At 35.4% G+C, this 14594-nt stretch overlaps 1 protein-coding gene across 2 annotated transcripts in view; it reads left to right on the forward strand.

Moving 5' to 3' along the window:
* Nucleotides 1-14594, forward strand: part of ASMTL (acetylserotonin O-methyltransferase like) — an 18320-nt gene continuing 3726 nt past the window's right edge. For both annotated transcript variants that reach the window (XM_060686659.2, XM_034431421.3), the window contains exons 1-11: nucleotides 1-329; nucleotides 3428-3559; nucleotides 5306-5353; nucleotides 6991-7055; nucleotides 8374-8435; nucleotides 9258-9366; nucleotides 9938-10352; nucleotides 10469-10631; nucleotides 11371-11555; nucleotides 12917-13049; nucleotides 13750-13893. In XM_060686659.2, the coding sequence (XP_060542642.1) occupies nucleotides 237-329; nucleotides 3428-3559; nucleotides 5306-5353; nucleotides 6991-7055; nucleotides 8374-8435; nucleotides 9258-9366; nucleotides 9938-10352; nucleotides 10469-10631; nucleotides 11371-11555; nucleotides 12917-13049; nucleotides 13750-13893 (1549 nt within the window). In that variant the 5' untranslated portion in view covers nucleotides 1-236. The remainder of the gene's footprint in view (nucleotides 330-3427; nucleotides 3560-5305; nucleotides 5354-6990; nucleotides 7056-8373; nucleotides 8436-9257; nucleotides 9367-9937; nucleotides 10353-10468; nucleotides 10632-11370; nucleotides 11556-12916; nucleotides 13050-13749; nucleotides 13894-14594) is intronic.

A 14594-nucleotide genomic window follows, 5' to 3' on the forward strand; every position in this document is an offset into this window, starting at 1 on the left:
CTGGGAGTTGAAGTCCACAAGTCTTAAAGCTGCCAAGTTTGAAGACCTCTGTTATAAGGGCTGCTCACGTAGGCGAATCGGAGCGCAGAAGGCGGGAGGGAGGAGCCACGTCTTCTTTGGACTCCGCCCTCCCCTCCGCGGGCCTAGTGGGTTGTCCTCTGGCGTTCTGGCTTTATTGGGTTTTTTTCCTCGCACCTGGGCTTTTATGCGACGTCGCCTTCACGACATCTGCAGCCATGGTGCTCAAAGCGGTCCTTAAAAAGCTGGTCGACAAACGGGTGGTGCTGGCAAGCGGCTCCCCGCGCAGGCAGGAGATCCTAAATAACATGGTGAGTGCGCTGATTCGTTTAAACGGCGGGTTGGTGGGCTTGGAAGAATTCCTTGCATTTCCAAAAAAATTAAAGATTAAAAATAAAACAAAAAAAATCAGATCTAGGCAGAGCTGCTGGATTTTTAACAATTACATATAAAGGGGCCATTGCACCTGTCCTATAGGAAAGGTGGTGGAAGGGTTTTTCCCTTTCGCGGCTCCGTCGGTCCCGTTTTTCGTACCGAGGAAGAAGGATATTAGTTGAGAAATGCCGAAGAAAATGCCCTTGAAATCCTCGCTCAAGCAAACTTAGGCGCCTATTCAGGTCTCTCCTCAAAAAGAATTCAAAGATTGCAACACAGTTGAAAGGACACTTGGCAGTTTTGTAGAACGGGACTACGGTTTAACAGTAAAAGAGTTGAAAGGGACCTTGGAGGTCATCTAGTCCAACCCCCTGTTCACTCAGGAGACTTGTACTAGGGATTCGAACGGCCGAACTGCCGACCTTTCGGATCGACAAGCTCAGTGGGCTGAAGTATGGGATGGGGCTTACAAACCTGCAATTACAAAACTAAACTGGTGCAGGGAGGGGGGAAAAGAAGACTATAAGGATAAATGTACAATTATGAAGATAACAGCGATAGATTGAGTAAAACTGAAAAGAAAGCGAAAAGAAAGTATATATTATTAGAATACTGGAATTGCTTGGATACAAACAAGGAAAATATTCCACAACAAAGGAGAAAGAAAGGAGAGAGGAGGAGAGGGTTAGAAGAGGAGAGGGAGAGAGAGGAAAGGAAGAAAGGGGAAAGGAGAGGAAGAAAAGGCAGCAGACTAGTAGGAGAGAAGGTGAGAAAGGAAAAAGAGGCAAAGAGTGAGGGAAAGGAAGGGGATTTAGGGAGAGGAGGAGGGAGAAAGTAGGAGAGGAGAGGAGGGAGGGAAGGGAAAGAAGAAGGAGAAGGTTTGTTGTGAAACGAGGGAAAAGAAAGGGTAGAAGAGCAACCCCGAATGTAATTAAAATGCCTTATTTTTATACTTTCTTTAAGAAAAATATATATATGTATGACCAATTATATATAAGAGAATGTACATTTATATTATGTGTATGAGAAATAAAAATGAAAAACTTTTTTCAAAAAAACCCCATTAAACCGGTGCAAAAAGTTGAAAAAGCTTGTCATACAACGGTAGAGATTTTGTACATACTACCCTCCCCCTCCCACCCCAGTATAAATTTTCTTTTTTCCTAAAGGAGCTAATGGAAGATCAGAATAAGGAACACTTTAGTCTAAGTAATTGTATCCATGGACAGCACATCTGTGAAAGGAAAAGCATACACATTGACACGACGGCATTGTATGGAATTTATCAGATGTAGCCGTAGACATCAATATAACGATGTAAAATATTAATGCAGAATAGTGCTCCCACCTGCTGTCCCCATAAGTATGGGACACCTCTGAGATCGGAGGGACCCTCCTCTTTGGCATACAGTAAATCAGAAGTGTACTGTATTACATTTATCTCTGGTTGTAGAATTCCCAAAAAGATTTGGAAACGGGACACTGCAATAGATAGACTTTTGATCTCATTTCGAGAATGTGCATGTTGTAATGCCTTAATGCATGATTTGCAATACAGGTAGTCCTCGACTAATGACCCCAATTAAGCCCAAAATTTCTGCTGCTAAGTGAGACATTTGTTAAGTGAGTTTTGTCCCATATTACAACCTTTAATGTCACACTGGTTAAGTGAATCATTACAGTTGTTAAGTTAGTAATATGGTTGTTAAGCGAATCTGCTTTTCCCATTGAGTTTGCTTGTCAGAAGGTTGTAAAAGGTGATCACATAACCCTGGGACACCACAATCGTCATAAATATGAATCAGTTGCTGAGCATCTGAATTTTGATCATGTGACCATGGGGATGCTACAACAGTCATAAGCGTAAAAAATGGTCATAAGTCACTTTTTTCAGTGCCATTGTAACTTTGATCTGTAATTAAACAAATGTAAATTGAGGACTACCTGTACCTTTGTGACATGTATAAAGAATATACCCCATCAAGAAGTCTAGTAGTAGCACTTATTCTGATTAACAAAAACACATAAGCTTTTGTGAGCCACAGCTTATATATTGTAATACAATTTGTTAGCTGAAGAGGTGCTATCAGACTCCTCCTCAGTTTTTTTGCCACTGTAAGCTAACATAGCTCTCCTTTATATAAGGTGAATTTATAAAGATTTCATGTTTAGATATGGTCCATCTTTATAAAATGAATTTATAAAGATTACATGGTTTAGATTATGGTCCATCTTTATAGGATGAATTTATAAAGATTACATGGTTTAGAAACAGCCCATCTTTTCTTCCCACTCTCTTTGCTTTGGTTATCTTGCTGATGAAGAATTGTAGCCTAATCATATTAGTGTTGTATATTCTTTTTCCTTAAAGCAAACACCACACAGCTACCTTTGCTGCTTATATTTCACTCAGTATGCTGAGTTCACCAAGTAGTTAAGAAATCATCATTGTGAATTCATAAGGTGGATAAGAATACTCATGTTTGTAACTGAAGGGCATCTAAATTCAAAAGGGACAAGTAACTTAACTAATAGTTCAGGTTTCTAGCTAGTCAGTTGTTCATTTCTCCAATATCTTCTATATGTAATTTGTGGGAATCAGTGAAATGGTTTCCTCCTAAAACCTTAAACTCTTACTTTATTAATAATGTATTTAAGCATGATTAAGATATGATTCAGGTTTAACAAGAAGGCGGCTTTATCAAAATATTCTTTTGTTTTTGAAGACCAACCAGAACATTTGTTAACTGCTGTACCTCACTCAGTCTTTCAATTTAGGCAGCCCTTACTTTCTGAGAGATAATATTAAGTTCTGCCAGCAGAGTAGAAAGATGAAATAAGAAAAGTTACTGTACTATATTCTCCTGTTGCATCTGTGATGCTAGATATTCCAGATTGTAGTCTGCAGTTCTGAAGAGGATAGTGTTAAGTAGTCTTTAATCACCAAGGCCTTGGTGATTGCAGTCTATAAAATACAAATCTTGCATGATTCCACCCCCACCCCCTCCATTCATGTATTCTTTCTGTTTAATAGGGTCTCCAGTTTGAAGTTGTTCCATCATGGTTCAAAGAAACACTTGAGAAGTCAACTTTTTCAGCCCCGTATCAATATGCTGTAGAAACTGCAAAACAGAAGGCACTTGAAGTAGCAAATAGAATGCATGTGGTGAGCCTATTTCCATATTAAGGCTATTTTTATTTTATTTTATTGATAGGTTTGTTGATGGTTATTTTATTGATGGTTTGTTTCTTGCATTGACTTATTGATATATTTTTTTTTCTTATATCCCTCTGTTGGCATCAAATAACAGGAATTATGCTGCCCCCTTTAGTAGAAAGCGAATGGTTGATAATAAGGATGGGTGGAATAATGGGTCTATCATCCACTTAACACAGGGGTGTCAAACTCGATTTTATTGAGGGCCTCATCAGGGTTGTGTTTGACCTCGGGGCTGGGGAGGCGTGGAAATGGTGGGTGTGACACAGGACTCGTGTCGGGACACCTGTGATGGTCAAGTGGTAAGGCAGGACTTCCCTGAGACCGTCCCTCAATCTTATTATTTCCTTCCTTCCTTCCTTCCTTCCTTCCTTTCTTTCTTCCTTCCTTCCTTCCTTCCTTCCTTCCTTCCTTCCTTCCTTCCTTCTCCTTTCTTCTTCCTTCCTCTCTTTCCTTATTTTTTCTTCCTTGTTCTCTTCCCGTCTTTCTTTCTTTTTCTTTTTCTTTTCTATTTCCCTTTCCCCTTTCCTGTCCTTTCTTGCATGCTCAAATGCAAAAGAGGAAACATTTCTCCTTTTGTTTTGTTTTTAGTTTGTTTTGATAGCCCTATGCCATAGAAAATGGGGCATGCGCAGCCTGAACTCCGTTTTCCCTGGCAGAGGGCTTCAGGAGGCCATCATGGGGTGCAAGGGGGCCATGTGTGGTCCCCCCCCCCGAGCTCTGGTTTTGCTGGCAGAGGCACTGCGGATCAGTCCTTTGCTGTTTCCAGGCTGGCCCCATGGGCCAGATCTAAGCATCCCTGACTTAACATGTGCTTGATTTTGCCCATAGGAAAATTGAATGTTTATAGCCAAGGAGACTATTGTTCACCATCACTATTTGTTATTAGTGCAAAATGTATATTTGGCAGCCTGTTAAACGTAAAACATGGAACCTGTGGATAAAACATTCAACTTGGAACAGAAAAAATGAGCTCAAATACATGGAAGAGTTTAAGATATTGAGCCAGGATGAGGCCAAACCAACATTCAATACCCAATGTTCTTTGTCACAGAGTGGCTCACCAGATTCAGAAATACCTGAATTATGATAAGAGGATGATAGCCCTCTTCCTTTGGAGCTTTTTAATGATTAAAACCTTCTTTATCTTTGTTTCTGGGATTAATGTTTAGTCTTTGACCTATCATCCATGAATTAATGTAATACCCTTTTAAAACATTCAAGTAGTAGTCACCACCATATCAGATGGCAGAAAATTGCATAAGGATGTCCTCCTTATTCACTACATGAATCTCCCCATCTAGTGTTTCAGTGGATGACCTTCAATAGTGTGAGACAAAGATTTCTGTATGCCCATATTTCTTCTGAAAAGACTTCAGAAGAAAATATATGCCATCCAGACTTCTAAAATTACAGAAAATCAGCTAGTTTATTCTCTCCCCCTTGCTTCCCACCATCCACCAAACACCAATCAAATGCCTGGCCAGGTTACAAGTATCCACCTTTCACATTTGATCTTCTATTAATGACTGCACTTGGATGAAATCAAGATTGCTTCTATTGAATTAAAGTTGCTTTTTCTGCTTAATTTGTTATCTGTTAACATTCAAGTTTATAGGAGCATTGATATGTTGTCATGGAGAAAATTTAATAAAATACACAGACCTTTTATGTTTTATTTTTCTTTTCTTTCAGAAACATCTTCAAACACCAGATATTGTTATTGGAGCAGACACTATAGTGGTGAGTATATGTATGCTGACAACTTTTAGGTTAGTAGTAGTTGTGTAGTTCTATTGTATTCCTGGATCCATACACATAATAGAAATTTAAAATATCAGTTTTGTCTATCCAATATTGGTATTTTTAATTCTATTATAAGGGAGTTAGTTTAGTATGGAAAATGGGTAACCATTTTACATAAATACAGTCTGAGGATGAAAGATGCTGGAAGTGTGGTAAGGCAGCTTTTTCTGAAAATCGATTTAGACAAATTTGTAAAGAACGCTTCTCAGCAGCTTTTCATTCTCCTGAATGAAAAACGCATGAGCAAAATGGAAGAAAGCCCAAAAAGTTGCAGTTTCTTGTTTTGTGAAATAAATGTTTTGTAAACAATTAAACTTAACAGTCTTTTTCCTGTGTGGTTACTCACTTTCCTTGGAAACAGTTTTTATACTATACTATACTTGTGAGAAAAAGCATATTTACACTTCCCTTATTATCTTTTATGTCATTCATTTGCATTGAAATGTACCGTTGTTGAGAACGAGGGGCATATATACAATATATATTAGAAGAAATATTATCAGTGGTGGGTTGCTACCAGTTCACCCCGGTTCACACGAATCGGTAGTGGCGGCGGGAGGCTGCGTCCACCCACCCGGATGTCATCAAATACAATCTGCACATGTGCAGAAGCTTCTGCGGATGTGCAGAAGTGGTGCGCGCGCAAGCGAACCAGTAGCAAAGGTAAGTGAAACCCACCCCTGGATATTATGATAGCTATCAAAAATGTGATGAAACCAACGTGTCTTTGATTTCTTCATTATGTTTTCATTCAGAAAATTCCAGCACCACAAGCTTTTTTAAAAGTTGTGCTGTGTGGCACTTTGTCCTAAAGAGAGCCACTTTATCTAAAAGAAAAAAAACATGTGTTTGCAAAAGGCCAAGTCAGAATGGGGTAAAACCCCTTTTTTGCTGCTGCTGCTGCTAATGAATGTCAATAATATATGGACCAGTAGTCCAACTTGGTGTCAGGTTAATTCCTATATCCTTAATAGTATTTCTATGGCTTTTCTTAACATGCTTCATTTTATTCACTTTTATATGATTTGGTTGAGTATTTGGGTTATGACTATTTTAGTTTTAGTGCTCATATCTTTGTAGAAAGGCAAATGTCTCTGAGTATTTGTTCTGCTTGCAAAATACATGCAGAGAGTGGATTTTTAATTAATAGATAATTTCTGTCAAGTATGAGATAAAGCATTCAGTTGTATAGATAAATACAGTTGTAAGAAGAACTATAAATCAGCATACATGTTAAGGATACCATAAAACTAAAGGAAAAATGTTTTAATATATAAATTATGTTTTATTTGAGCCACAGCTACAAAGGAAATTATTTTGATACACCAATTTTAGATATTCAATGTATTATTGACAGAACTTACTTACCCACAATTAACTACTCAAAATGCACATTGTTTGTATCTTCTTTGTAACAAGGATACATAATTTATTTCTACATAAAAAGTATAGGCACACTATTCCAAATTTTATTTAGAACCTAATGGCTGCAAGTTTTGAAACTCTTATTCCCGGATAATTTCATAATATGTTTAGCCGAATGAGATATACATATGTATACTTTTCCATTTCAGACTATAGGAGGACAAATTTTGGAAAAACCAGTGGACAAACAGGATGCCTATAAGATGCTTTCCAGGTATATGCTTTAAAATTAAATTTCAATGCAAATAATGCTTTTATCTAGGCCTGGCCATTTGCAGTGCATTATTTTTACACCAGCCTTTTACAGGTAGAAAAAAATCCCAAAATGTTTGTTAAAATATTATTAGTATGAGAGAAATCTAAACAGTGTAGGATAGTACACTAGGCTTTGATTTCCAATCTCCTATGGGGCATATTTTTACTAATGTGTTTCTATTTGTTTTTACACTATTATATCTTTTATATCTTCTCATTGTTCCTATCACCCATATCCTCCCACTAATGACTGTATGACTGTAACTTTGTTGCTTGTATCCTGACAATTTATATTGACTATTTCCTAACATGATTTGATTGCTTATTTGTACCCTATGACTATCATTAAGTGTTGTACCTTATGATTCTTGATAAACGTGTCTTTTCTTTTATGTAGACTGAGAGCATATGCACCAAGACAAATTCCTTGTGTGTCCAATCACACTTGGCTAATAAAATTCTATTCTGTTCTATTCTATTCTATTCTATTCTATTTTTTAATTTTAATTTTAGATATTCAATGTATTATTGACAGAACTGTGTTGGATTGGAAAGACTTTATGCTATTTTACCAATGTGCTACATCATTTCCAAGAGTTGAATACTTTTTTTTGTTGTTGTAACTGTTACATTAGCCTGAAAAAAACTACCATTACTTAGACCAGCATTTCTCAATTTCAGCAATATTAATGTGTGGAATTCAAGTCCTAAAATTCCCCAGCTGGCATGCTTGGGAGTTGGAAGTCCACACATTTTAAATTGCAAATTGAAAACACTGATTTAGACTATAATTTAGCTAAATGGATGGATGATAGATGATAGTATTCTTCATTGGCCAAATGTGATTGGACACAAAAGGAATTTATCTCCCGTGTGTAGCCTCTCAGTGTACATAGAGACAATAAATGATAGGTCATAGATAATAAATCACAGCTACAATCATGAATCATTAATCATAAGAAATAAACAACAAATGACAAAACAAGGTAGCAATAGGAGAAGGTAATAGGAAAGATGAGAAGATGAGAAAAGATAAGAAATGAGAAGATGAGAAAGTGAGAAGGATAATAGCAATACAGCCCTACTACATGGGTACATATCTTTAGGCCTATATGCAAATATTGTGTTGTCCCATGTGCTACACAATGATATAAATACATATGTATGTATATATACAGAGAGAGAAAGAGAGACAAGTCTTATACCATAATATGTGAGAATACATTACCAAATTTTATCAAAATGATGGCAGACTAATTTTCTATTTTTTTTAATAGGTTAAGTGGTAAAGAACATAGTGTTGTCACAGGTGTTGCAATTGTTCACTGCAGTAGTAAAGGTAATATAAGATATCTGTGTCAGATCAATTTTCATTATTTGTACAGTTGTCCACTCTTTAGCAGTGCACTCCTGAGTCTGGCGATTTCAGGAATTAAGCTTATCTCTATTCAATTGAAGTTCTGAAACTTTAATCCTTGTTTGGTGGACATATATTCTACCTTTCTTTCAGGAATTCAAGGTGGTTTAGAACAGCTTTAATTCACATTTTTAATTTTTTTTTAAAAAAAATGATACATTGCAAGCATCCAAAACCAACAGATACATGAACAAATAAATGAACAGGTGCCTTTGAAAAACTTAATTTGCATTTTCTATTCAAAAAAATTCTATTTTGAAGATGAATATTGGTTAACTATTAAATGATACTATTACCTCACTAAAGATATAATTTTTTTGCAACGTTTCTGTATTATAGCAATTTAGTTTACTATGCTTCCTTATAATGATGTTGATAATGATAGGACATTATTGACTAGAAAAGCCAGATAAATTATGAAACTATTTCCAACAAATTGGATCCACTCTGGAAAGACAAAGTCATTGTGAACTAGGGAATCCAGCATTTGTACTCAAGTACAAACATATTTCTAGATAAGGTTGGTGGAAACACGTTTTGAAACATTTTGAATGTAAAATTTGACAAAATGTCCATTTTTAGTGCAGATATACTGCTTTAAGCTTGAAAGCTTTTTCAAAATGCTCACAACAACTTGCTTTATGGACTACAGATTGTGAAGATCAGGAATAAGTCTTCTGAAGGTAGCTCATCTTGATGTTATTATCCAATATATTGGTTTTATCCATACTTCTGCATTTTTAGATGATTATCTAGACACTGGAGTCACTGAGTTCTTTGAAGAAACAAAAGTCAAATTTGCCGAACTCTCTGAGGAACTTCTGTGGGAGTATATCCACAGCGGTGAGCCAATGTAAGTGCACTGCTTCACTGCATTGGTCTAAAAACTTATAGCATTGGGAAGTTCAACTTCACAATGTAAATAAATATCAATGGCACTGAAATATTGTATGAACTTGAGAATATAGCACAATAGAATTTCTATTCTGTTAATTTCTGTTCCCATGAAAATGAAATTATCAGTGGTATCATTTTCGGAAACCGTATTAACTAGCATACATAGTGAAATTTATTAGCTGTAAATGACAAAAAAGTGAGCATGAAGTTCATTTGATTATTATGTTTCAAAATTGCTACAATAGTATTAGCACTTAAAATCACTTTTTATTTCTGTTCTGAGGAAAAATAATGTTTTGAGGTATGGTGTTATGCCATTAATTCCAGGTCTTAAAAAAGAGTCTAAGGAGGACTTTAACTGAGTCTCTTAAGCTTTAATATCCTGGTTATTTTGTTTTTGACATCATACATTTTATTAATTTACTAACTAGTTGTTTTTTTAAGAATTTTTTTTTTAAAGTTAAATACTAACATTTTAAATTCATGCTTGAATGTTGTGTGTTCATGTACATGCATTTTTTCTTCAGGGACAAAGCTGGTGGATATGGGATCCAAGCACTTGGGGGAATGTTGGTGGAATATATTCATGGAGATTTCTTGAATGTGGTCGGGTTTCCTTTGAATCATTTCTGCAAAAAGTTAGGTGAACTGTATTATCCGCCCCCAAAGCATACCATACAGCATATAAAATATGACTCTATCCCTTCAGTGGAGACTTTTGAGATTCTAAGTGATGGAGACTGTGATTCTTCAGATATGGATTCTTCAAAAATGGAAGATGCCAAAAGGCTAACAAATGGTGGACTTGTGGAATTGGGAAAATGCAAAGAGAGCAATTGCAATTATAAGATACCTATGGAAATTCAAAATGGAGTACCAAGAAATGTAACACAATGCCTCTCTAAACTTACACATCTTTTGGATGGATTTAAAGGCTCAAAGGTAATACATTTGTTATTTGGCCATATGTATTTAATTTTTATTATGCAGCATGGATTATAGCATTTCTAGCTGTCGAATTCAAAATTTCCCTTTAAATATTTTTCCTATATCTGCAGGTTTTGTTTGTGGCATGTAAGCTGAAAATATTTGATCTTCTTAAAGATAGGGGCACTGTGACCACAGAAGATGCGGCAAATCAACTTAATACTTCCCTACGTGGAACAGAAAGATTACTTGATGCCTGTGCTTCTCTTGGTCTGTTGGAAAAGAATCATCAAGGTCATATTTTATTCTAAAATTACTCTGGAAGGAAAGTGTAGAATAAGTTGAGTATACAATATCCTAATGTCATACAAGTGCAATTAGAATACTAAGTAGAGTAAAGCTATACATAGTTTAGCAAAAAAAGGTGCATGTGGAGAAAAATGAACTTGGAATGGCCTTAGAAAAAGCCCACCCAAGTACATAACCAGCTGTGATGTTGAATTGATTGTCTGGTCTCTAGCTTCCCTTAAAATTGCAACCATGCTAGGAGGGAGGCAGCCTTAATTTTGAGGCATAAAAAGAGTTTTTTGTTTTAAAATGGTTTCTCTCAAATGTTACTTGTTTTCAAATTTCAGATTATCCATTTTCAGGGTATTAGCATGTTTATAAGTGATACTTAGCTTTTTGGGATTGTGCAGTAGGAAGACTATTATGGATCGCTTTGTCCTTTGGGGAAAAATCATTGCCACTTCCTGAATATTTTCTTGTTGGTATCTGCAGTCTACTGCACTCAAAACTGTTTATAATATCTCCATTTTAAAGAACCATGCATTTTAGATTTTTTTTAAAAAAATTATGTTTTCATGGCAAGGAGATGTGCAAAATTTAATAAGCAAAGATAATTGGTTAATTACATGCAGTCATAGTATTTGATCTGTGAAGAAACAATGATAATTTTCTGGAATTTGGTACACCAATTTTCTTTAAAAATATGTTGTGTTTGTAATTTGTAATTTTTAAAATGTCTTTAAAGGTTACAGTAATGCAGAACTAACAAATCTATGCCTGGTATCTGATAGTGAATATTCACTTCATGACTACATTCTTCATTGTAATGACCACCTATGGTCTTTGTTTACTCATTTGGAGCTAGCAGTTAAAGAAGGAACTTCACAGATACATCATACATCTGAGAAGAAAGTGAATGATTTGTTTCAGGTAGGGAAGAATCTAGTTTTTTTTAATGAAAGCGAATACGTTAAAAAAAATCTTAAAAATAAATATAAAGCTTACTAGGCATATTTTGCCATATTTTTGTTTTTCTTTCAGTAAAATTCTTTAATATCTTTAGACATAATCTTTTCAGAGAAGCAATCATCATTGAAGCTGCTATTTTTTGACCCCATTCTTTAAAAATCTTTTAAAGTATTTCAAATATCAAGCATTTTCTTTTATTTTGCAAGTTTCAGTGCTGACTAAAGATAGTAAGTTTTTCACTCTTTTCTCTTTCTGCCTGGAATCCATAGCCCCCTCTAGTGTTCTGTTTCTGAAATCATAATGTCTCAAGTTGCTATTTTAACTTAAGATAGACTAAACAAATTGGTTCCCCTGAATGTATCTATATAATTATTTCCAAACGTATAATAAAAGTCCTAATGCTCCATTATTTCAATTTTTGTCTGATTCCTTAATTCATTTATAACTTTCTTAAATCACTTTCTTATTTAGCTCTTTGCTGTTTATTTCTAATTCTTTAAGTTCTTAATCTTATAGTCAATTTTTCTTTAAGAACAAAAGTAAACTCACCAAGGACTTTTCAAACTTGCCATTTTGAAGATTTCTACCAGTAATATTCTTAAGGTAGTAGTTGAATAGGTAATTTCCAAAAGTAAATTTGAAAGTGAGTGAGCAAATTCAGTGTCCTTAAAAGACTCTATCACGTCTGAGAGCATAATGGTTTTCTTCATCTCTTGGCATTGAAACTTTCAAGATACCGATCATGCGGTTTCCTCATGAATAGCATTCAGCAGCTGTACCAGTGGATGTCCCATCTTCTCCTTAGCCAGAGTGGTTCTGTGGGATTGGTCCATAAGATTAGCCTCTATAATGGAGACTTATCTCCTCAAGAAGGACATTCCACAATTATGAGAGTCCTGCTGGAAAATATGTACATTTGCCTAATTCATATCTCCTATTGGCTGGATATTAATCACAAGATATTAAAATATTTATTCTGATATAAGATCTTAAAATAGTTATTGTGCCCTGTATGCCATTAAAAATAGTGTATTGTATCTCTATTTTACTTATTCCTGATATTTTTCATGCCAAATTCCCTAACTTTCCCTACCATGATTCAGAGAACAGAATTTTTTTTCTGTATGTAGGACATTCTAAAATGCTTTAATTAAATGTTCTGTAATGTTAAGCAATGTAATTTATTTGGGTTGTATAATTCTGTCATTGCTTTACAAGTTAGGCAGGGAGGAGAAACCAAACTGTTTTAGGTCTTTTTTCAAGATCTACATTTTAACATATCTTTTATCTACTTGTTTTGTGATCTCGCTTTCTTTTTTAAGGATTTCCACTGTCAGTCTGCAGAGGCAAAGCAACGTTTTGTGAGAGCCATGGACAGCAGTTCCAAAGTGACAGCAAGGGACATCAGCACAGCTTTTGATCTTTCCCAGTTCAAAGTTGTATGTGATTTGGGAGGTATATATTATAGCATTACTACCCCTACATATTGACATAAAATGTTCTAATGTATAGTTGTGATTAAATGGATAGTTTTGTAAAGATTATATAAGATATCTTAAGTACAGGATTTTTTTTTTACTACTTCAGAGAGATAATGTACAGTAAAAAAAACTTTTAGATTAATGTCTTTGTGTCCCTGCCTTCAAACTTAAATATTCAAAATTACATAAGAGAGATGGAGGTAACTTTTAGTTCAGCAAATGCTATTGTATCTGGTCATGGTGTATCATGCCCCAGTAAGATTTTTTCCTTCATGTTTCTATAACATTTTCTTCAGTCCCCAGAGAGAAAGTTTAAGTTATTCTTAACTACTAATATTAAAATAGTGTCCTATCAAGGTATATAAAATCTGTCACCCATTAACTAGGAGAGAAATCAAATGATTGAGAAAAGAAACAGACAGATTAGGACCAGTATAGGGACAACAGATATAATACCAGCATAATTTTATGCCAAATGAAGAATTTGACTAGTTCCCGAAAAGCTTAACAGTTTGTTTTTCTTGCATCCAACCAGTAAAAATGGGGTGAGTATAAATTCTATGGGAGATCTTGCAAACACAACATGCATTTTATCTGAACTTCTTCCTTCCCATCTTTTATACGCAACACAATAACACAGAGTGCTAAAATAAATTTCTGTATTCTCTCTGCAGGTTGCACTGGAGCTTTAGCTTATGATTTAGTCCAGATCTACCCAGAAATGCAAGTCATTGTCCTTGATCTTCCTGAAGTTATTACAGATGTCACCAGCTGTCAACTTTCAAGACAAAATGCTTGTGAAGTATCCTTTGTATCAGGTAAAGGTGTTTCTACCATTTGTAGACCAAATCAAGGCACTTGTAATCCAAAGATTGCATGAGTTTTATGTGGATTAGTGACCTGTTCTGCAAACCTTTGATAGACTTGGCCCATTGCAGGAGTAAATAAGATCTCAATAAAATTCCAATTATCTCTGCAATAAAATGTTAATGTATATGACTGCAAATTAAGCTAACTGAATTTATTTTAACAACTTGGTTCTAATGAAAATATTGACCCTTTTTTATGTTAGTGGATTGCTTAGCCTGATTTTTTACATCCAGGAATTCATTTTTATTTATTTTATTTTATTTTTGAATTTGTATACCGCCCTTCTCTCTGAGGACTCAGGGCGGTGAACAGCCAAATAAAAACATCAAATACAAATATTAAAACACATTTAAAAAATATATATAGATTTGGCCCCATTAATTAAAACGATAAACAAAACAAAACAATTAAAAAACCCTTAAAAAGAAATTAAGCCAGCCCGGCTTGTTGAAAAAAGAAAGTTTTAAGGGCACGGCGGAAGGCACTGAGGTCATGGATTCTCCTTATCTCAGGGGGCAACTGATTCCAGAGAGTGGGTGCCCCCACAGAGAAGGCCTTCCCCCTGGGGGTCACCAGCCTGCATTGTTTGGCTGATGGCACCCCGAGGAGGCCCTCTCTGTGGGAGCGCACGGGTCGGTGGGAGGTCGTT

The sequence above is a fragment of the Pantherophis guttatus genome, chromosome 5 (genome assembly GCF_059756535.1).
Source record: "Pantherophis guttatus breed Tessera chromosome 5, ASM5975653v1, whole genome shotgun sequence".
In the NCBI taxonomy this organism is placed as follows: Eukaryota; Metazoa; Chordata; class Lepidosauria; order Squamata; family Colubridae; genus Pantherophis; species Pantherophis guttatus.